This window comes from Protopterus annectens, chromosome 10.part0 (genome assembly GCF_019279795.1).
Source record: "Protopterus annectens isolate FY-2018-M chromosome 10.part0, PAN1.0, whole genome shotgun sequence".
NCBI classification, from domain to species: domain Eukaryota; kingdom Metazoa; phylum Chordata; order Ceratodontiformes; family Protopteridae; genus Protopterus; species Protopterus annectens.
This window is the reverse complement of record NC_056744.1, coordinates 832,187,203-832,209,804: the sequence shown is the minus strand read 5'-3', so window position 1 is coordinate 832,209,804 and position 22,602 is coordinate 832,187,203. Positions and strand designations below refer to the sequence as shown.

Below are 22,602 nucleotides of genomic sequence, written 5' to 3'. Positions count from 1 at the left end.
TAAACAAACCTGCCAGGGAACAGAACATGCAGGACATTGTGTTCCTCAGTAGATGATTGTTACTTCATGCCAAGTTTTACCACCTTTGATATGCAGTGATTACTGGGTTATAAAAATTAAAATGATGTTTGTCTTTTCGGCTTTTCCCGGTTAGGGGTCACCACAGCGGAACTCCGGTCCTCTAATGATTGTCAGTTGATTTTTTTTTTATGGTGCCGAGTTGCCAGTCCGACGCCCAACCTTCAGAGAAGGCACACCCATTCACGCATGTCTTTCGGAGGCCACTGGGTTATAAAAATTAAAATACTCCTAGATAATTCTGCCAAACTGAAACATAAACCAGTGTACAAAAGATTAATAACAGACAATATGTAAGCAAAGCAGTCAATGTGTAAAACTAATTGGTGTGATGGATACAGTATAAATACTGCAGAAGTAATGGGGAAAGTTTTGAAAGGGAAATGGAATGAAAAAAAAATGCTTCATTGGGATCTAGGCACAAAAAGTTCAGGAGGATGTATATTTCTATAACAGCAAGATACTTAAGACAAGAGATAATAATATAAGAAATAGAAATTAGTTGAACAATAACTTTGAAAACTGAAGTAAATTGTGCAGACATAAGACAAAATTAGTAAAAAGTTTGAAGAAAATGTATATAAAAATATTGAGCATTCTAAGAAACTATTTTATAGATGTGTAAGATGTGGTATTAGTAAAGATATACAAATCGATAAACTGTGTATAGACTTTAAATTTTATTCTCCGCCACAACAGAGTGTATATTTACACAATCTTATGCAAAACAATTTGGCACCTTAAAGTGGGTAATAAATTGTACTAGTAGCATCTGTGTGACTTCAGATATTGGAATTAAGTTAAATGGTACTGAAAATAATTATGGAAACTGTACCCAAACATGTCACAGGAAGGAGACAAGTAATAATGATCTGAGAAAACTTCATCATGAAGTTATAGTACCATTTTATCTGTAATTCACTGGGACATTTAAATAAAGGGAGACTCCTCAAGATTAAAGACATCTACTTGTTAAGCCCATCTTTAAAGGAAATGGGAATAGGACAAACACAGAGTCATATAAATCCATAAGTATACTTTCTTGTTGTGGAAACACAACTGACAAGGTGATTTTGTATAAATTATTGTCAGGCTGGGACTTGCAACCATATATCTGTATGCATATGTTAAAAATATATCTATAACTACCTGTAATATGATGTATTCTAATAATATAACAGCAGCTGTAAATGAAAAAAATATTCCATGATGTAATGTGTATACACCTAACCTTAACCCTTAATAGGGTCATACTCAAGACCTTGATCAATAAATTAGAATAACTAGATATACATGAAATATTGATAAGATTGATAGCTGCTTGGCTTGCAAATAGGAGACAGCAAGTCATTCAGCAACCAAATAGGTAAAATTCCAGGTTACAGTCAGGGTGTCCCACAAGGCTTTGCCCTAGGCCCATACTTGTTTAGGTTGTATCTTTCAGATATATCCTTTTTTTCATTTGAGTTGTTCCGTAGTCTGTATGCTAATGACTTGATCTGTTACAGAAAGGGCATATCTGCAAAAGAGCTTGACTAAATTGACCATTTGGTCATAGGAGAATAATATGCTGATAAATACATCAAAATCTAAGCATACTAAGCATATGAGATTTGGGAGACCTAGATTGTAGGTTGAATATTATAATACAGCAAGCACACAGTGATTGAAACTAATGCTTCATTTAAGGACCAGGGCATAGGGTGTAGATCCTGCTCTGAGCTTTTCTGATCATATCAACCATTTGGTTAATGATGGTTATAAAGCTATAGACTGCATAAAAAGATAAACAAAGTCTAGGAATTTAGAAATGATGAAATCATTGTAAGTTACATTACACCTGACCCAGACTATGGAATAATAATATGGAAACCTTATAAGAAAACTACCATGCGTAAATTGAAAAGAGTTCAGGAAAAATACACTAAGGCATCCAGGGATGTAAAACTTTAATTTATTATGAAAGATTAAAATATCTGAATTTGTACAGTGTCTCATATAGATATTTAAGAGGAGACTTTAATCAGGTAGACTGTGCATTAGATGAATACTAAACTAACTGCACTGAAAGGCTGTTTTAAGCCTAGCCAATATCTTGAGGTCAAAATCAAACCCAGTATCTTGTGTCTTTTGGGTGAATACCTTAACCATTATGCCAAAACCCATTCAGAGGCAACTGCCTCTGAGAATATTTGGGATTATCAAAGAAAATCAGCGAATCATCAGACAACTGGTGTAGGAGATTGTATAGGAATGAATAATCCACTAACTGGTTCTGTGAGAGAGCAGTTGATGCATGGAATAGACTGCCAAATTATATTAAAGGAAGCACTAGTTTAAATATTTTTAAGAACAACTTGAGGCACTTATTATGGGAATGACAGTTTCGTTATATGGGCAGACTAGAAGGACATTAATGCCCATACCTGAAATATGTGTAGGTATGTATGAACGCTTGCGAGCACACACACACTCCCCATGTCCCCCACATACTCACATCTGCTCATCTTCAAACAAGTCCTGTAGTCAGACTTATGGACATCCTTACCAATTCACCCAGGTGCATGCTCCGACCCACATGTATGTACATACATACTGACCCTCGACTTCCTAACTAGCTCCCTAGTGTGAGGTAGAGACACACACACAAGTATACATCCAGCTTCATTCATGCCCCTATAGATATACACAGAGACTTCCACATGTATACTCATGCTTACAGTAACATCCCATCCTCACCAGTTCACTCGTGTGCTTCAGCGCAGACACACACACACACACACACACACACACACACACACACACATACCTACCTACCTACAGACTCTTGATTTATATCTAACAATCCTAGTGTGACAACCCTAGCAAACACACACACACACACACACACACCTATAGACTCTTGATTTCTATCTAACAATCCTAGTGTGACAACCCTGGCAAACACACACACACACACCTACCTTCATTCATGCCCCTACAGACACACACCGATACTTCCATATCCACTAATATTTACACTAACACCCCAGCTTCACACACCAACTTCTCCACTGAATTTACTAACACCAGGAATGCTTCCATTAGAGTGAATGAGTGACCGCCATCTTTTGACAGTGTTTTTAAGTGTTTCCTCTAACCATGGAAATTTACCAGTGTGGTGATTCCTTTGACAGCAGAAACTGGGAGAAGTTGACATTTCCATACGAGTGCACATGACTAATTAGCATTAACTGCTCCCCTGGATTGCCTCATTACAATGTAGTTTGGCCAACTGGACTGCCAGCCCTACTGTGGGAAATGTCAGTTGTAGAGTGTTCTATGAACTGGAAGGGGAAAACTGATCCTGTTAATGCTTCCTGTGTGTGGTAAATCCTTTCTGAATCCCAGCCTTTCTTTGAAATTTCAAAGCTTAGCAGCCTTAGATTTTGAGTTGTGTTAAATCCTTTACAACTTCAAAGATACAATGGTAATGTACTAACTTAAAACATATATACAGTTCCGACATTGTGTAATGTACCTTTTAATTTCTTCTTAGAGACAATGTTGCATCATAGAAAATTGTTAGCAGCAATGTTAAAATCAAGCAGATGTCATTTTACATTGTTCAGTTTAAGGTAAAACTGTTGGTGTGAAAAAATGGAAATGCTCTTATTAAGAAAAATGTTTAGGGGAGCCTCCTCTAAGAAAGCACTTAGAAGGTTGTGTGATTTTTGTTTGGAAGCATGTGAATCCTATTTTCAGGTAAACAAGATTTGGAGATGACATTTATGATAAGCAGAATCAAAAGCCGAGCCTGTAGGAGTGTGGTGCAAGATTATATGCTGACCGGTCATGCATGACAGAGCAGTGATGATTAAAATGTGTGTTTGCATAATGGACCATCTTGCTATACTCTTTATTTGCTGGATTGTAACTAAATATAGTGAGGTGGCATTAAAAATATAATTTTTTATCTGTGCATGAATTAAAGATCAATAGAAACTATCTCAATGTGTTTTACAAAACAGGACATTGAATACAATAAATACAGCCATTGCAAAACGCAAATATTAATACATTGTCTATAACATGGTAAATAGCGGAGTTTTTCATCCATCTTAATTAGATATGCATTGTATTGCTAAATTCTGCTGTGAAAGTATATTTTGTTTATAAATTGATTGAGTCTATTTTTTTATTCTAGGTAATCATAATAGAGCCATTTTTTGACTGCTATGAACCAATGGTCAGGATGGCTGGAGCAACCCCTGTTTTTATACCCTTAAGACCTGTGAGTATTTGAATACACCTTTAAACACCATAACTCTGTTGTTTGGCATCTGTTTTTCCTCAGACAACAAATAATAAGGTGACTGTGTTACACTGTCATTTGGAAGACCTGTTTTCCCTTTTTTGTGTCTCTTCTTCTACTGACCTGCAAACAGGTCAGGGATCCTTAAGGTTGTTCTTTTGGTAATTCACCTGGATGTGAAAGATGTAAGGTTACTAGAGTATTTGTTGAGGATATGGAGTTGTTATATTTTATTATTTTCATATGTATGTGAGATTAAAATTATATATGGCAGAGTACATCTTTATAGTGTATTCATTCACATTATGTTTCACTAGACATCAGTATGTGAAGACACAGCACGTTTCTCCAACTTGGTCTGTATGTAGTGATTGAAACATAGACAACCGAAAACAAGACTATAGAATGGAAACAATCAGCAACACAAATCGTCACAGCTCTAACAGTTAATGGATAACAGAAGTGATGACTTGTGTAAAGGAACACGATTCATATTTACATTACATAGGGGAACTTTGCCCCCCCCCCTTATACACACACACACACAATGTGGAGGGGATATACTAACACCCCACTTTGGGGAGCTTCACCCCCCACATGCTTACTGCCTAACTAACCTCAATAACTCCACAGTTATATAAACATCATAAAACAGAGCACCATACTTTAAATTTGTCTTGTAACATTTGAATGAGTTTGAACCAAATTTTGGAAAATACTCCAGATTAAATTAGACTTGAACAAAACAACATAAAAAACATAAACACAATATAATCAGGAGCTGTAATAAAAGGGGAAAAATTATTGCACACAAAAATAAATCTAGCTCTCAAGGTACCAAAAACACTCTGGCTAAACTAAACAAGGAACTCCTAATCTGATCAAATTCACCTAATCCAAATATGAGGGAAAATAGCCACCCAGATGAATGATAACCAAAAAGCCATCTGTTAAAAATGTCAGAAACAATACCCAGCAGTGTTCAAGGCTAATAAATTGTCACATTCTCAGACCCAGAGGACATAGTCAATCTACTAGCAGACAAGTTTAGCTAAAATTTCACTCTCCCCTCCCCTCATGTATGCTCAGATCAAATATACACACACCATATACACACGCACACACGCACATACACCCCATACTCAAATCTCTCAAGAACAAGTTCCCAAGGCACTGTCTATGGCCAGGAACACTATATCTGTAGGACCAGATAACATATCAGGCTCCCTGCTGGTCAGCTTGAAACATGACTCTTCTGATCCCTTACTGAAGCTATTCAATATAACCTCAAAGCAGGCTTCATGCCAAATGAGTGGAAGACTGCAATAGTCATTCCCCTGCACAAAAGTGGAGCTTCACTGAACCTGGGTAATTATAGACCCATAAGTCTGACACGCCTCATCTGTAAGGCTATGCAAAGACTCCTCACCTAACCCAGTTCATATTGGTTAAGGGCAAATCCTGCTTACTTATCCTAGATGACTTCTTAGAAAATGTCACTGAAGCAATGGATAAATGCAGAACAGTTCACATCACATATCTAGACCTCACAAAGAAGTTTGACAACATTCCACATCTGGGTAGCGTAGATGCACTTGGCTAAATATCAATTCCAGTGTAACTTATTGGATAGTAGACTGGCTGACAAATAGAATCCAGGAAGCTAGGGTGGGCTGCAATACGTTCTCCAAAACCCCTGTCACTAGTGGTGTACCCTGAACTTTAGTCCTTGGGCCACTTCTGTTTGGTATTTAGTTCAAAGCTAATGTTAACGGTTTGTGGCTAACCAAGTTTGCAGATGACTGCAAATTTGACAGTATCATAAACTGCTCAAAGGACATCAAGATTCTCCAAGAGGGCCTGTCCTAAATGAATAGCTGGTGTCAAAACCATGGACTAAAACTAAATGCCAAGAAGTGTATAATTGTATCCTTCAGCAAGCATGACTACCCTTGTTGTAATTACCACATTGAAAACACACCCCTAAAATTGATCCTGCAGTTAGGGATCTTGGAACCTTTGCTGACAATGAACTGTCTTGTGATCTCCAAGTGTCCACTGTTGTAGGGAAGTTCTTTTTCATTGCACGTCTTATATCTGAAGGTATTGCAGCCATATTCAGTGATGTAATTGTTCCATTGTACTTGGCACTCATTAGGCTGGTCATTGAGAATAATGTCCCTTTTGCTATGTACCTGTCTAAGTTTTGTCTCTTTTTGCTCAGTGCCATACAAGCTACTGAAAGGCAACCTTCATACCTTTATTGTTTCATTTTTATTAATTAAGTATTTTTATTTATTACTTGCTTTAATTCCTGTGGTTATTTTTGACTTTCTTTACTTTCTGTATGTTTGACATAGTCATCTTCTGCAACAATCATTTTTTTCACTAAATATTGTGCATCATTTCCATTAACCTGTTTTGAGAAGAAACTGTATAACTAACACTTCATATAGTGTACATTTTGGGATTTTTTTCCTATTACTACCGGATAAATTTGCTTCTGTGTACCACTCTCAGCAAATATTTGTCTTCTATACTCTTGCAATAACCTTATTAGCCATATTTTAAGTTATTCATATTCTTTTTCCTTAACAACTATCAAATTTCTATTTTGTAGATTTCCGTACAATTCTTTTTTAACTCTGTCTTAATACTTCCTTTTATAATTGAGACATTTTTTCTTATGAGCCTAATTTCTAAAGCTTCTAACCAAAAATTACAGAAGTTTGCATATCACCATGTTCTTTCCATAATCTGCCTCAAAACTACTGTATTGCTTTTAAAGTAAATATGCTGTCAGCTTTATAAAAAAATCCTTCTCTAAATAAATCTGATGTTCATCTATATCAGGCTATTGTTGCATCTTTTGAAAATGTATTTAATATCTTTTTTTTTCTTTTTTTAATACAGCTAACTACTTTTTTCTTTTGTTTAATTTCTATATATTTGTGCTCCCATATCTGCTGGCCATCACACGTTCTCCTAATCAGGCAAACTCATTTATTCCTTTCTACTCATGAATTTCACCTGGGTTTATGGTAAGAGCATTGATCAGGCATCCATGAGTGTGCTTTGTGCCCTTGTCAGCATTCTGATATGGAGGACAAACATTATGGCCTAACCCAACCATCTAGATGGGGGACAGAAGACCCACATAACCTCAGAAGCTTGCAATGCCTTCCCCATGTGGGTATACATTCCATCTCACCATGTATGAAAGCTACAACCCATCAGCAGCTTGGTGAGCCTGACAACTGCCCCAGGCTGGATATTTGTATCCCGTCCCTCCTCCAAGGGGACTTGTGCAGTACGAGGCCTGCTGTACCCCACCCCATCCAGGAAGTACATGCCCACTCTCACTTGCCGTATCTGGGAAACATCCAACCTGCTAGTTGAACTCATGTCATCTGAGCCATAGTCAGGGCTTTATCTTCTATGACCTGTGCTGGCTTGCAATTAACTACTTTGATTCCTTTTGAGATAGTTAAGAAATGTCAGTGGTTTTTAGTAACACTTGACCCCTTTCTATTCAATAATTTGTACTTTCTTTCAAATCTTACAGCAACTTGTGATATTTTAAAATGTCTAACTGTGCAGTTGTTTCATTATTTTTCAGCCACCATTTTCCCTATATGTAAGTTCATTTCTTTGTTTCATATCAACCCGGTAAATAAGAATTATTTTCTCATTGAAACAGTATATAAAACCCTGTATTTATCATAAAAAACCATGCCAGCACTTTTAACTCATTATATCCTAGTGATCCCACCAGCAGTTTCTCTAGGATCATCCTTGCAATGCCTCTAGGTGGCTATACAAACTATTGAAAGTATCATCTTAAAGCTTACATGATGGGCAACACAAAAGCACTGATGTCTCATGAGTCTATGTTAGCTGTTGAAAAAAAATATCGAATGGCTAAATATCCTGCATAAAACATCTTAACAGTAAATTACCAAACATGTCTAACTTCAAAAATAAATTCATCTAATGGCCATAGTTGGGTTCCTATTACGTTATCGAACTTCAACAAGTTCGAACCCTATATGGTCGAAACCATATGGTCGAACTTGCTGAAGTTCGAATACAGAAAAAAAAAGTAATAAAAGATGCAACAGTAAACCAACTGTTGCAAGCAAGGGGGCAAGCCCCCCTGCACCCCCACACCCCCACTCTTTTCTGTTCAAAGTTTTGAAACTTCGAACAGACAAGTTCAATATTGTGGTGTTTGAAGTTTCAAAACTTAAATCACGTAATAGGAACCCAGCCAACATCATAAAAGCAAACAACCAAGGTGGGGGCTGCGTCCCCACTACCCCTAACTATATGTACCAACTCCAAGATCGCACTACAGAGGGGAACAGGGCAAATTTAAAAAGTTTCCTTCACTTACCTTATGCATCGCTGTATTTCCTGGTTGTTGGCCAACTATGGCCATTCAATGAATTTATTTTTGAAATAAGCCATGTTTGGTAATTTACTGTTTAGATGTTTATATATGGCATTTAGCCATTCAAGGATATGTTTTTTCAATAGCCAAACATCGACCAGATGCCTGATATCCGTCTAGTGCTGCTAACGAAATATTAAATGTTGTTCAGATACTATTTATTTATATTGCTATAATTTTTATATTTTTCTAAATTATCTCAACAACCAAGCAACACCTCTGCTTGAGCAGAGGAACCAGGTAAGGGGTATCCTCTTTTCCCTTTATTTCCATTATATTTAGAACCATTGGCAAAGAAAATAAGGGACTCAGAAATTCAAGGATATAATTGGTATCGTAGTCAAGAAAAGCTGGCTATATTTGCAGATGATATTATTTTATACCTGACAATACCAGAAAGAGACATTACAGTGTTGTGGAACATTTTGAGACCATTTCACATCTTTTCTGGATACAAAATTAAGGAAGCTAAAACAAAGGCAATAGCGGTAAATTATGTATCCACATATGAATTGATTCAGAAATATCCATATTTATGGGGAAATGATAAAATGAAGTATTTAGGAGTATGGATTCAAAATAATTCTGGTGTGGCAGCTAAGGATATGTGGGAAGAGACTAAAAAGATAATACAAAAACTGAGAAAATGGAAGCTTTGTTACATGGATATGGATAGTAAAATTCAAGCAGTTAAAATGTTTTTAGTCCCATTAGTCTTGTACACAGGTCAGGCATATTTTTATCAACCAAAAGAGAAGTTGTGGATAGCTATGTTATGCCAACTACAACACAGCTGTATAAATTAGTGCTTCTTATTCTTGATGTATAACTTTGACTGTATTCCATTGTAATTGTATGAAAAAAATATATATAAAAAATGTGTAAAAATTTTGTAAAATTGTTACTTGTGTTTGGAGCTTTTCTCCTCGGGTTTCCAGTGAAAATGGACCCCTGGCTCAGCTGGACCAACCTGATTAACAAATGACAATAAATAAAATAAATAAATAGCAATTAATAAAAATAATTAATAAAGAGTTAAAGGACTTTATCTGGGAGGGGAAGATGGCAAGAGTCAAGTAGAATATGCCTTTCTTCCAGTTGAACAGGTCATTTGGGATTACCCGATTTGAAGGGGTAATTCAGAACTATGCAGTTAAGGCTCCCATACGTAACACAAGCAGAAAACTGTAATTCAGAGTGGAAAGGGATGATGATGAAACAGGGGGGAGGCTCAAGAAACATGGAGAGACTGTGGTTTTGGATATAGGCCTTTAAGGAGAATAACAATAATCATACAGAATGGTATATAAAGTAACATAAAGTGTCATAAGAACTAAGCCAACACAGGAATGAAGAAAGGAGATCCTGCCAATAGGCATGACAGCAATTAGGGAATAGACAATAGGGAAGTGGAGGCTTGAATTTATTGGAGAAAACTGGCAAAGGAACCAAGGTATTGGGAGGAAATAACTAGAGAGGGGAAGATGCCAAGAATTTATTTGGACTGCCTTCCCTATCAAGGATTGATATCAGAGTATAGGCAAAGAGAAAGACATAGGTGGGGTCCTAAACAAAAGACCAGCACTCGTAGAATTTGTAGTGGAATCTAGAACAGAAACTGCCATTAAAAAATGAATACTTAATAGAGCATATACAATGTTGCATGATTACTGTAAGAATCAGATAGAGGAAGTTAAAAAGGATTGGGCAGGAATTTAATAATTTATGTAAAGTTGCTTAGGTTATACGATATATAGCAATATACATGAAGTATAAGGTTTGTAAACGTGAATTTGTTAATACAGTTTGATTACTTTTATTTAAATGTAAATTTGTCTATGTCACAAGTGATAATTCAATAAAGGTGTTTAGAAACAAAAAAACAACCAAGCAACACACACACAAAATTGCCATAGGTGACATCTTAAAGATGGATAAACAAAATGCAGCTGGCAGTATGCATGTAGCATAAGTGGTTACTGGGATATTACAATTCGTTTACAAAACTTTACAGAAATGAATAGTTGTGTATTTTGTGATGTAAATACTGTTTAACACCCATCATCTAATGAATGTGATCACTGCAAAGATTAGAGTGTGCTGAATAGTTTTCCATTTGTATGTCTTTAGTAATATTACAGTTTTACATATGAACATTTGTTTGAACTCTATGAATATAACTTGATTTTGTGAAGTGTCTCAGGATGCAACCATTAGAAGTTAGGGTACAAACCTCCAGAGCTCCAGTGGAAGGAATGAGTTGTTTTTAGTTTTTATTTATTTTTTTTGCTTTATGCAACACAATATCTGTCCATCCACAACCCAGTTTTCTCATTTACCACTTGGAGTCTGTGTCATTTCAGCAGTAAGAATCATCTAGAGCCAAGGTTCACACTGCCAGGTGGCTAGCCCTGCTGCAGTTGTTCTTCTGTACCACTCATATGCGGACACACTTGCATGTACTGTCAATTTAGTGTCTCCAATCCAGCTACTGAATATCTTTTGAGTGTGGGAGGAAACAGGAACATTCAGAGAATTGAACTGGAGAACCTCTTGCTGTAAGGTGACAACACTGTCTGCTACACTAGTGTACTGCACAGTGTATTAGAATATAAATCTTTCTCAAAAGAAAAGCAAGACCCTCTTTTGTCTCTAAGAATTATTCCATATACCTTAAATACCAATTTTGAATTCTATATTCTTTTAATGCTTATTTTTAATCCAAGATATTACTACTTATTTTATTTTATATTGTATTATATCATTTATATTGGCTGTTAATATTTTTATCCCTCCCAATCAGTTTGATTTTTTTCTCCTTATATTCTTTTTCTTACTTATACTCGTTCTGTAGTAGTGAACTTCTCTCCACATACCTTATCCCACAATCTCAAAACGTTTGATAAAACTGTCTGCAGTGGAAAGCCTTACTACCTTTACTTTTAATTTCTTTCTCACGTCTGCATTCATTTTCCATCATCATCAGTACAATTTATCTTTCTTGCTCTTCTGTAATGGATACAATGGCATCCTGAGCTGGCAATGTGACATCTTCATCTCTGTCATTATTGTAGCAGTCAGGACAAAAAGGACCTTGTTGTTGCATTTTATACACATTGGTTTGCATTGCCATCTTGAATGTCCCAGTTCCACACAGTTTGAGCATAGTTTACTTTTACATTCATCTGCATTATGTCTCATTTTCTTAGGTATGTAACACTTTAGAGGTCATCCCTGTATCCGAACACACATTTAAAGATTTTCATTTTGATCATATTATTAAACGGTACAGATTGTCCCTTGCTATATGTAATTCAACATACACATGGTATTGTCTTCTCCATATTCTGTAAATGTCCATGAGATTGAGTTTGCGTTACTGCTTTAAATTGTCTTTCAATTTTTTGTCATATAGCATCTTCAGAAATATCCACAGTTCTAAAAGAATTGCATTTTTTCTTTGAGCAATTAAAGTAAAAAATATCTGTTGACGACACTTGGCTGTCATTTTAATTAAATCATTTTGTTCTAAGTATATAATGGTCTTTTTATTTAAAAAAAAAAACACAATATCTGCAGGCTACTCTTTTCCAACAAGCAAAATTGTCCTAATATTTCATACTGCTCTATAAAGGCTTTGGTAGTTCCAACCAAATGAAATGTCTGTCAAACATGACAGTTTTACACTTGTTTGTAATCCTTGTCATTGACATCTCCTCATTTTGAATTTCCTCAGTTACTGCCATTGTTCTTTTAGCATTTTCATTAAATTTTTAGTAGTTCTGCATAGGTTTTACCTTTGAAAAAGCCTCTTATCTTTCAATTAGAGAGTTTCCTTCTTTGTTCTCTTCTTTCTTGCCTAGTTTGCTTTGATGCTTTCATGTATTCTGTAGCATCAGGTTCATCTAGACAGTTTTCTTTAGGGCCTACATTAGTCATAACTCCACTTCTTTCTTCCAGATATCAGAAAATCCTTCTGTGTGGCACATCTCATTACTAAGGGTTTTGCATCCAGGAAGAAAGAGGTCATTGTCTCCCTCTACTCTTCCCTCATTAGGCCAATCACCGAGTACAGTGCCCCATTTAGCATGTACCTCACTAGACACCTGCAACAACTGGAGAGGCCACAAAAGTATCTCACAAAGAGGATCCTAGGCCTTAAACACTTGTCCTATATGGACAGACTCAAAAAACTCCAATTATTCTCTGTCTCATATCGTCTACTTAAGAGGCGATCTCTGCTTGACTTACAAAGCCATGTCTGACCTAGCTCTGTTAGAAATGCTACATCTAAAGAAATCCCAATCCCTCCGCAACACACGCTCCAGAGACCTAAACCTCATTACCACAATCAACAGAACATGCTAGAGGGACAGGTTCATAACCCAGAGACTGCCCATGCTCTCGAATAGACTTCCCATACATGTCAAGCATAGCACCTCACTGGCCCTCTTCAAGAGAAATCTTGGTGAGTGGATGGGAAATAGAAAATTCACCCCGGAGATCACTCCAGTGGCTCTACTTGACAGAGGCACTGGGAACTAAGGTCGGGTGGCACGATGCCAGGGTAGTCCTATGGGCTAGGCTTGGAAAGGCTCCAGGGCCATTAGCCTAGTACACACCTATGAACCTATGTTCCATTGCTTCTATATGCAGTAGCTTGGTGACCTTCCACTTTGTCAGTAACTAGTAATGTTTGGGAAGCTCACCTTCAAGGTTATCAAAAATGTTAACCACAGTATTCACCTTAGGACTTCATACAACACCATCTTGGTGCATTTCATTATAACATTCAACATCTGTCTTAGTTCATATAGTTCTTTTTATGATTTGCCATCCCTTACCCCCTGGCAGAAGAGATCGTCAGATTTATTCTTGGTCTGTGCCATTCCCCCTCCTCTCCAGCTATAACTGAGCTGGAAAACAGTAAAAGAACTTCCCTAGTGTCCAGGACAAATCTTCCATTGTCATTTTGAAAACTACCTTAGATCTCTCCTCCCAGATTGCCTCAAGCCTATTGGAACTAATCCAGTCAATGAATAGTAAATTATTTAATAACCAAGTAAATGTGATTGAGCTAAAGATGTTCCAGTGTGAGAACATGTGCTGTTAATTGAAAACCATTTCAGTGTAGGATTTTTTATGCTATTAATTTGAATTAGTTTCCATTAACAGAGTATTTTTTTATGTTTGTCTGTGAAACAGCCATATATTTTATCATACATTTGAATTACAGCACAGTTTATTTGTTCCCTGTGTGTTATAATTTCCCAATCTACTGCTGTGATTGCACCTGTGTGTTTATTGTAACGTGGCAGGCTTTTCATATGGGCAGACTTTGCCTTTCTCTGAGATTGTATAACTGTGTATTTGCTAAATATAAGTAAGAGGGTTTAGTGGTACAGAGTTGCTTTCCCACTGCAAAAAAAACCCTTTGTTATTAATCATTGAACAATGCAGTTTTGATAATTTAAGTCCAATTGTTTGGCTTTCATTTGTTTATACTTCAGTTTATTGGTACAAATTTTTAAGTGTTACACCAAGTTTAACTTTCACAGTAGCTAAAATATATATATATATATTATTCCATGCTAAATGTTTAGAGGTATGTTGTCATTATCTTATGTGGTTATTATATTTGTTTCCCTTCCAGGAAATGTAAAATATATTTGATGGATCTCAAACTTTAAGCCATAATCCCCCCTTAGATGCATACAAATGTTACTTTTGGGTAGGACTTACTAGAGAAAGGAGCTGTACAGCCACCGCTTTGTAGCTAGTTTCTGTGGGGACACTTTTTTCTCCTCCTGCAAATTCAGAACACCCCCACCCCCCCTCGCCCGACATTGAGTCTGTGAAACCTTGATACCATATTATTAAAACAGAAAGCCAGGTGTAGTAACTGCAGTGCTTGAGAAAAAAGCATGTTATACTGTACATCTTTCTAATGCAACCAGGGAGTGTGTGCGGACGTGAATTTTAATGGAGAATGAAATACAAAGGATGAGATGGGGGATTGACTTATCATTATGGAACCTGGTTCAAAACCAAGAAAATGTGAAGGTATTACTGCTCAGTGCTAGGAGTCTAAACAAAAAACTCCACTCCCTAGAGGCTCTCTTTACCCTAGAGAATGCTGGCATCTGTGGGGTCACTGAGACATGGTTTAAAGCCATGGAGAGAAACACCAACAGTGCAAGGTTATAATGCGTTCCACACATTTAGGCCAGCTACTTCACAGGCAGGGAATAAAGGTGGAGGTATCTCTATTTACATAAAAAATAAATATACTTCAAGGCTGGTCAAACAGGACAATGCTCTTGAGCTGCTCCATGTTCAAATCACCATAGGTAAAATCTAATATCACTTCCTTGCAAGCTATAGATCCCCCTGTATTACCCAGGAAACTCATACCGTCTATTTAAACTTATTAGAAACACTAACCATCCAACCCAATACCATATTCATGGGTGACTTTGATTACCCCACTATTAAATGGGAATCCTATTCGACACCAAACATACATGCACAGAGATTCCTGGATTTTGTAACCACCAACCAGGGGTGCAACCATACTGGATCTGGTCCTCACTAATTTGGGAGACTACTATACACCCCCTACTGTAATGCCTTCCCTGATAAGGTCAGACCACAAAATGGTCTCCTTTGAAGTAAAAATAAAATCTGGACCCTCAGCTAAACCTGGAATATTCAGGAACTATTCTAAGGCTAACCTTCTGCTATTACCTGTGCAGAATTGTTCACAGAAACCCTTTACAAGCATGTTAATAGCTGCGTAGATGCAGCTGTACCCACCAGGAAGAAGGACAGCACTAACTAAAAAAACAAGCCACCCTCTTGAAATTACAAAATCAGTAGGCTGTATAACAGGAGGAATAAAATCATGGTAAAAATTAGGAGGTGCAGCACCCAGCAGGATAAAAGCACTCTCATCAAACTAAACAAACAACTCAGAGGACAAATAAAGTCTACCAAAGCCAACTTTGAGGTAAGTTTGGCCTCCCAGGCCAAGGACAACCACAAAGCATTCTTTAGCTATGTCCACAACCTCTAAGGCAATACACAATTGTGTTCAGAGCTCATTGTAAATGGAGCCACCTGTACTGAGCCAGATGATATAGCAAACCTTCTGCCTGATAAATTCAGCTCCAACATTACCCCACAACCTTCCCTCAGGAAATATCATCTAATATAACTCCCCCTACTATCACCAGGGAACAGGTCCTTAATGCTGTCTGTAAGACCAAGAACACTGCATCAGTGGGCCCAGACAATATCCCAGGATGCCTTCTACATAGCATGAAACATGACCTGTCAGGGCCTCTGGAACTGCTACTTAACTGTAGCCTCCAAACAGGCTTCATGCCTCATGAATGTAGAAAGACAACAGTCATCCCTTTGCACAAAGTCGGGCCATCTACAGACCCCTAAGTCTCACTAGTTTTGTATGTAAAGCCATAGAAAGAATTATCAAGGAGATGAGCATTAGAATCTAGTAAACCTCCAGGCACTGGCCCCAACCCAGTTTGGTTTCATCAAGGCCAGATCATGCCTAGTCAACCTGGTGGACTTCTTTGAGAAGGTCACCAAAGCAAAGGATGAGGGCAAAATCATTCACACTTCCTACCTTGACCTAACAAAGGCATTTGACACAATACTCCACTTGAGCATTGCTGACAAACTCAAGAGGTTAGGTACAAACCCATATGTCACTGGTTGATAGTCAACTGGCTCACAGACAGGACCCAGGAAGTTAGAATTGGGGAGTCCACCTCTACAAAGAGGCCAGTCACAAGTGGAGTCCCTCAGGGATCAGTCCTTGGACCGCTCCTTTTTGGCATTTACTTCTCAGAAGTCAAGGCCCATCTCTGGCTGACTAAATTTGCAGGTGACTTCAAATTAGGAGCTGTCATTGAATCTCATACTGACACACATGTTCTCCAGGAGGGGCTGACACAGACAAACAACTGGTACCAGAGCCATGGATTAAAACTAAATGCAGAGAAATGCATAATAGTATCCTCCGGGAAGTCATCCATCCCTGGTAACTGTCATATTGACAACACACCCCTTAGAGTTGACTCAGTAGTCAGGGACCTAGGGACACACATAGATAGTAATCTAGCCTTTGACCATCATGTGTGTACAGTGGTGAGGAAATCATTATATGTTGCGCAACTTATAAACAAAGGTGTGGGATCTAAATCCAAGAAAGTCACTGTTCCACTGTGTTTGGCATTCATCAGACCTATCATTGAGTACAGTGCCCCCTTTGGTATGTACCTAACCAGGTATATCTAACAATTGGAACGTCCATAGAGGTTCCTCACTAAAAGAATACAAGGCATAAGTAAAATGTCTTATGCAGACCGCCTCAAGGCTCTTTCCCTGCATTGTCTCCTGCAGGATTTTGAGGAGAGATCTATGCCTGGTACACAGGGCATTGTCATACCCCATTCTGATGGGCCTCCTGCATATCCACAAAACAAACAGTACCAGAACAACCTGATGTTCTTCGTGTTTTACTGTTGCAGTCATTACATTTGGGTAATCCTGCTGGCAGGTTGCCCTCAGCCGGCCTGAATTCCAAAGTCTTGGGTCCTGCGTCGGCTGCTGTCGCCCCTTGTCTGATGTGAGGTCGTCAGGGGTATAAAAGAAGCAGCTGACGCCATTTTCTTCAGTCTTTCCTGCCGCGAGGTGCCCGAAGCAGAAGCAGTTTGCAAGTGCCGGTCGGCTGACTCCTGAGATTTTCGTATTTGAGTTTAATCTCTGAAGTCTTCAATAAAGCTAAGTACCCCATTGGGGAAACTTTTTTCTTGCTCCAGACCGATGTCAGAAAAAGTTAATAACTGTATTTCTTGTGGGAAGCAAATACCTCATAAGGATTTTCATTCTTACTGTATTCCTTGCCTAGGCCCTGATCACAACATTTCTGGTTGTCGGTTTTGTGCTAGATTTAACCAACGCACTATTAAGCGTCGGTATGATTTTGCTTTAAACATTTTTGGACGCCGATTTATTTACCCAGAAATGTCGTCGGACAGCCATTCGACTACCGGAGTTTACAAAAAACGCAAATAAAAGGATAGAGAAAAACAACCGAGGCCCAAAACCGACAACGAAGCTTCTCCTAAGCCAGTCGCTGGTTCGCCGGTTCTCAGTAAGGTGCTTTCGCAGCCCCTGACGCACACTACTTTAGAGTCGTAGGCTGCTACCGACTCCCACGTGGAGTCGGCCATGCCGCTGGATACTCATGGTATTGGAGCCTCGGACGCTAATCCCTCAAATGGGTCTGGAGCCGCTGAGCAGATACCGGCTTCTGAGGGTGTATTCAGACCTAAACATCTTTACATTAAAACGACTTCAGCTTCAAAGGCAAAGACTAAAGCACCTTCTAAAGCAAGGAAACAAACTCAAAAGCCACGTGGACAGTCCTCTGTGTCCAAAAAACAGATGCTCAAAATGGCCGAAGACTTGATTACCTTAATCAGGGGTTCCCATCCCCCTCCTGATAAGAGGCCTAGGCAAGACACTGACTATGAATCTTCAGATCAGGTTTCTATTTGTTCTGATTCCTCTTCTGAACACGAATATTCTCTTCCCCCCTGTGAGGATTCTGATGCTGAAGAATCTATTCCTTCAGCATCTCCTCCTGAGGACTATTCTTTTGGGGAAATCTTGCACACCATGAGGGAGCATTTCCACTGGGAGAGCCAAGATTTTTCAGAATCTAAAAAGAGGCTCAGGGATTTTCTTTTACTACCTCAGCACAGGCCTGTAGCCATTCCACCTGTGTTAGACATTGTAGATGATGTGTTTTCGGCGTCTAGTCTGACCCCTGACTCCTTACCCCCAGCTCCTGTTAAGCCTGACAGATATTACAAGGTTCCTGATTCACACAAATGTATTTTTAAAAACGCTGCTGCTGACCCAGAAACTATATCACAGGGTCCAAAGGGGGTTAAGGTTTCCACTGCAAAAAACCCAACCCCCTCTGACAGAGATTCAAGGGCACTGGATAGATGGGGAAAAAAGGTTTACACCTCTGCAACTTTAGCAATAGGGGCCTTAAACTGTCAATTTCATATGCTTAAGTATCAGCAACATGTCATGGGATCGCTTAAACAGAAAATGTTGTTAAATTCTGAATGTGCAGAAAACAAGGAAATGCAGGATTTATTGTATGCAGCAGAACAAGTTGGAAAACATACTTTGCAATGTGGTTTTGATTCTTTGGAGACCTCCTGCAGGGCCGAAGTTATGGGCTCTGTAATTAGGAGGCATGCTTGATTAAAGGAACAAAATCTGCCTGATCATGTTAAAGTTAAATTACTAGATGCACCTTTACAGCATAATACTTTGTTTGGTGTTAAGGCAGAAGAGGTGTTAAAGAAAATGGAGGAGAAAGCTAAATCTATGCAAACTGTCAAAGATTTTTTACAGGTACCGCCACCCAGGTTTAGTAGACACTAGCCTACAAAAAATTGGTCCTTTCCTGTGTCAGACAGACCTCAAAGGGGCAGACCCAGATGCCCTAGGGGCAGATCCCAGGCGCAAGGTCTTTATAGGCCCAAGCAATGGGGTGCTTCTACCTCCAAAGCTAGAGAAGACAGATCACAAACATACAGAAAACAGTCCCAATGACTTCCCCCTGCCGGCACCGAGCACTTATCTTCTGGCAGCACCCTTAGGGGGTAAATTAGCACTTTTTGCTCAAAATTGGCACATCATAACCCAGGACAAGTGGGTTCTAAATATAGCGTCACAAGGCTACAAGTTCAGCTTCCATACTCTACCAAAGGCAAACCGCTGGCCAGATCTGCCAAAAAATCAATGGGCAGAGGCACAAAAACAAGTCTCATCCCTCATGGACATGGGGGCCATTCAACAAGTACCAGAGCAAGAGCAAGGACAGGGATTTTACTCAAGACTGTTCTTGGTACCCAGAAAAGACAAGGCCTGGAGGCTGATACTGGACCTATCTATTCTGAACACTTTCCTGGATATTCCAAAATTCAAAATGTTGACTTTGCAGCAGCTTCTGCCTATGCTGGACAAGAATGCTTGGCTTGTGACTTTAGACCTAAAAGAGGCATACCTGCATGTTCCAATCAGGCAATCATGCAGAAGATACCTAAGATTCAAGGCTGGTTCATTGCATTACCAATTCTCTGCACTGCCCTTTGGCTTATTTACTGTGCCCAGTGTCTTTACAAAGTGCCTGGCACCAGTAATTGCATTCTGCAGACAAAGAGGAATACAAATATATCCTTACTTGGATGACTGTCTCATTCAAGCAGAGAACAAGGACATTCTTCTTCAACATCTGGCATTTGTGAAAAGACTTCTAACATGCCTAGGGTACACAGTCAACAAAAAGAAATCAAAACTAGTACCCTCACAAGAGATAATATTCCTGGGTGCAAGCTTGAATACAACTGCCCAGATGGCTTATCTCACGCCTGACAAACAAAGGCAACTGACTACCTATTTCAAAATGTTGGCAACAAAGGCCCAGTTATCTGCAAGAAAAATTCTGCAGGCTTTGGGATTCATGGCATCCTGCATCCTACTAATTCCATATGCAAGACTGCATATAAGGAAACTTCAAAGTGTTTGGACTCAACATTGCCACAGCCTGGAAACAGTCATTACTCTCATTCCCTGTCTGCAATGGGAGTTTCGATGGTGGGCAAAGGCTTGTCACCAGAACAAGGGACAGCCATTCACATTACCTCCAGCCAGGCAGACACTAACAACGGATGCGTCAGACTATGCCTGGGGAGCCCACATGGCAGGAAGATGCATTCAGGGCACATGGTCCTCAAACCAAATGCATCTACATATCAATCAAAAAGAGATATTAGCTGCTCAAAATGCCCTGACAGCCTTCAAGGACCTACTGCATCCGGGACAACTACTGATAAAGACAGACAACACCATGGTCATGTGGTATATAAACAAGCAAGGGGGCACACATTCTTAGCCCCTTTGCAGACTAGCTATGACCTTGTGGGACACAACTTTGACTTACCAAGTACATCTGCAGGCACAATTCCTGCCAGGAAAGGAGAATACTCTGGCAGACGAACTAAACAGAAACCTCATGGATCCCCACGAGTGGAAACTGGATCCACAAGTCTTCAGCATGATAACAAGGAAATGGGGATGCCCGGACATAGATCTATTTGCCTCCCTTCTCAATTACCAACTAAAAAGATTCTGCACAAGGACTTATCACAGACAAGCATGGAAAGTTGACGCCCTATCTATCAGCTGGAAAAACCTATCAGTATATGCCTTTCCGCCACTGCCTCTCCTCCCCAAGGTGCTCCTAAAGGTCAGGCAGGAGAAGCCAAAGATGATACTGATTGCCCCAGACTGGCCACGCCAGTACTGGTATCCAGTACTAAGAAACTTATCTCTATACCCAGCTTGGACCTTCCCTCAAATACCTCGACTACCGTCCCAGCAAGACAATCAGATCATGCACAGCCAACTCAGGACATTAAACTTGGCAGCATGGCGAATAATGTAGTCACACAAAAAACACCTCTCAGTAAAGCTGTGATGGATGTCATTCTGGAAGCCAGAAGGCCTAGTATGAGAAAGCCTTATGCTGGAAAATGGAAGAGATTCTGTGCCTGGAAACAGGCACAAGGAACTGATACAGCGGTACCAAATATTCCTCAGATTTTGCAATACTTAACTGAGATGCTGGACGAAGGCCTATCATTTCATCAATAAGAATTCATGCCTCTGCCATTTCGGCTCATTACAATACGGAGCCACCACTGTTTTCTCACCCTTTATTAAGGCAGTACCTCAGAGGAGCCAAAAATTTAAAGACCCCAAGAAGACTACCAATACCTGCATGGGACCTCAACTATGTCTTAGAAAAGCTCACCCTGCCTCCTTTTGAGCCAGCTGCTACTGCTGATATGAAGTTTTTATCTTGGAAAACAGCTCTGCTCTTAGCAATTACTTCTGCAAGACGAGTTTCAGAGCTACAGGCACTCATGGCTGTGGAACCTTTCATCATTTTTCATCCAGACAGGGTCTCCCTGAGGACAAACCCAACATTTATGCTCAAAGTAGTGTCCAGTGTGGCTCTTAACCAAGCCATACATCTGCCAATCTTTTACCCAAATCCACAGAACAAGGCGGAGAGAATTCTGCATTTTTTGGACGTACACAGACAGCTTAGATTCTACTTGGACAGAACCAAAGCTTTCAGGAAGACAGAGCAATTACTAGTGGCATATGCTGCAGGATCGCAAGGAAAGCCTATCTCAAAGAAGACTATATCTAAGTGATTAGGCCACTGCATTTGTTTCTGCTACTTACACCATGGCAAGCCAGTGCCTAAGGGCATTAGGCCTCATTCCACCAGAGCTGCAGCCACCTCAGCAGCCTTTCTCAAGGAAGTTCCAACCACAGACATTTTAGAGGCGGCTACTTGGAGTTCAGTGCACACCTTTACAAAGCATGATCATCTGCCACTCTACTCTAAATCCAGGGCAAGCTTTGCCACTGCAGTTCTGCAAGGCCCCATAGCTGCTCCTACTGCTAACTAGTTCCAGCCTCCCAACCTTAGCTTTAGGACTCTACCCAAATGTAATGACTGCAACAGTGAAACAAGAAGAACATAGTACAGTTGTGTACACTTACCATAAGTGTAGATGTTCGAGTGTATTCACTGTTTTTATTTTTATTTATTTATTTATTTATGATTTGTTGACCGGGAAAGTCCGAC

General features: G+C 39.2%; 1 protein-coding gene across 9 annotated transcripts in view; it reads left to right on the top strand.

Annotated features, from left to right (window-relative positions):
* Window positions 1-22,602, top strand: part of KYAT3 (kynurenine aminotransferase 3) — an 846,358-nt gene that overhangs the window by 319,280 nt on the left and 504,476 nt on the right. For all 9 annotated transcript variants that reach the window (XM_044085641.1, XM_044085640.1, XM_044085643.1 and 6 more), the window contains one exon: window positions 4,265-4,351. In XM_044085641.1, the coding sequence (XP_043941576.1) occupies window positions 4,265-4,351 (87 nt within the window). The remainder of the gene's footprint in view (window positions 1-4,264; window positions 4,352-22,602) is intronic.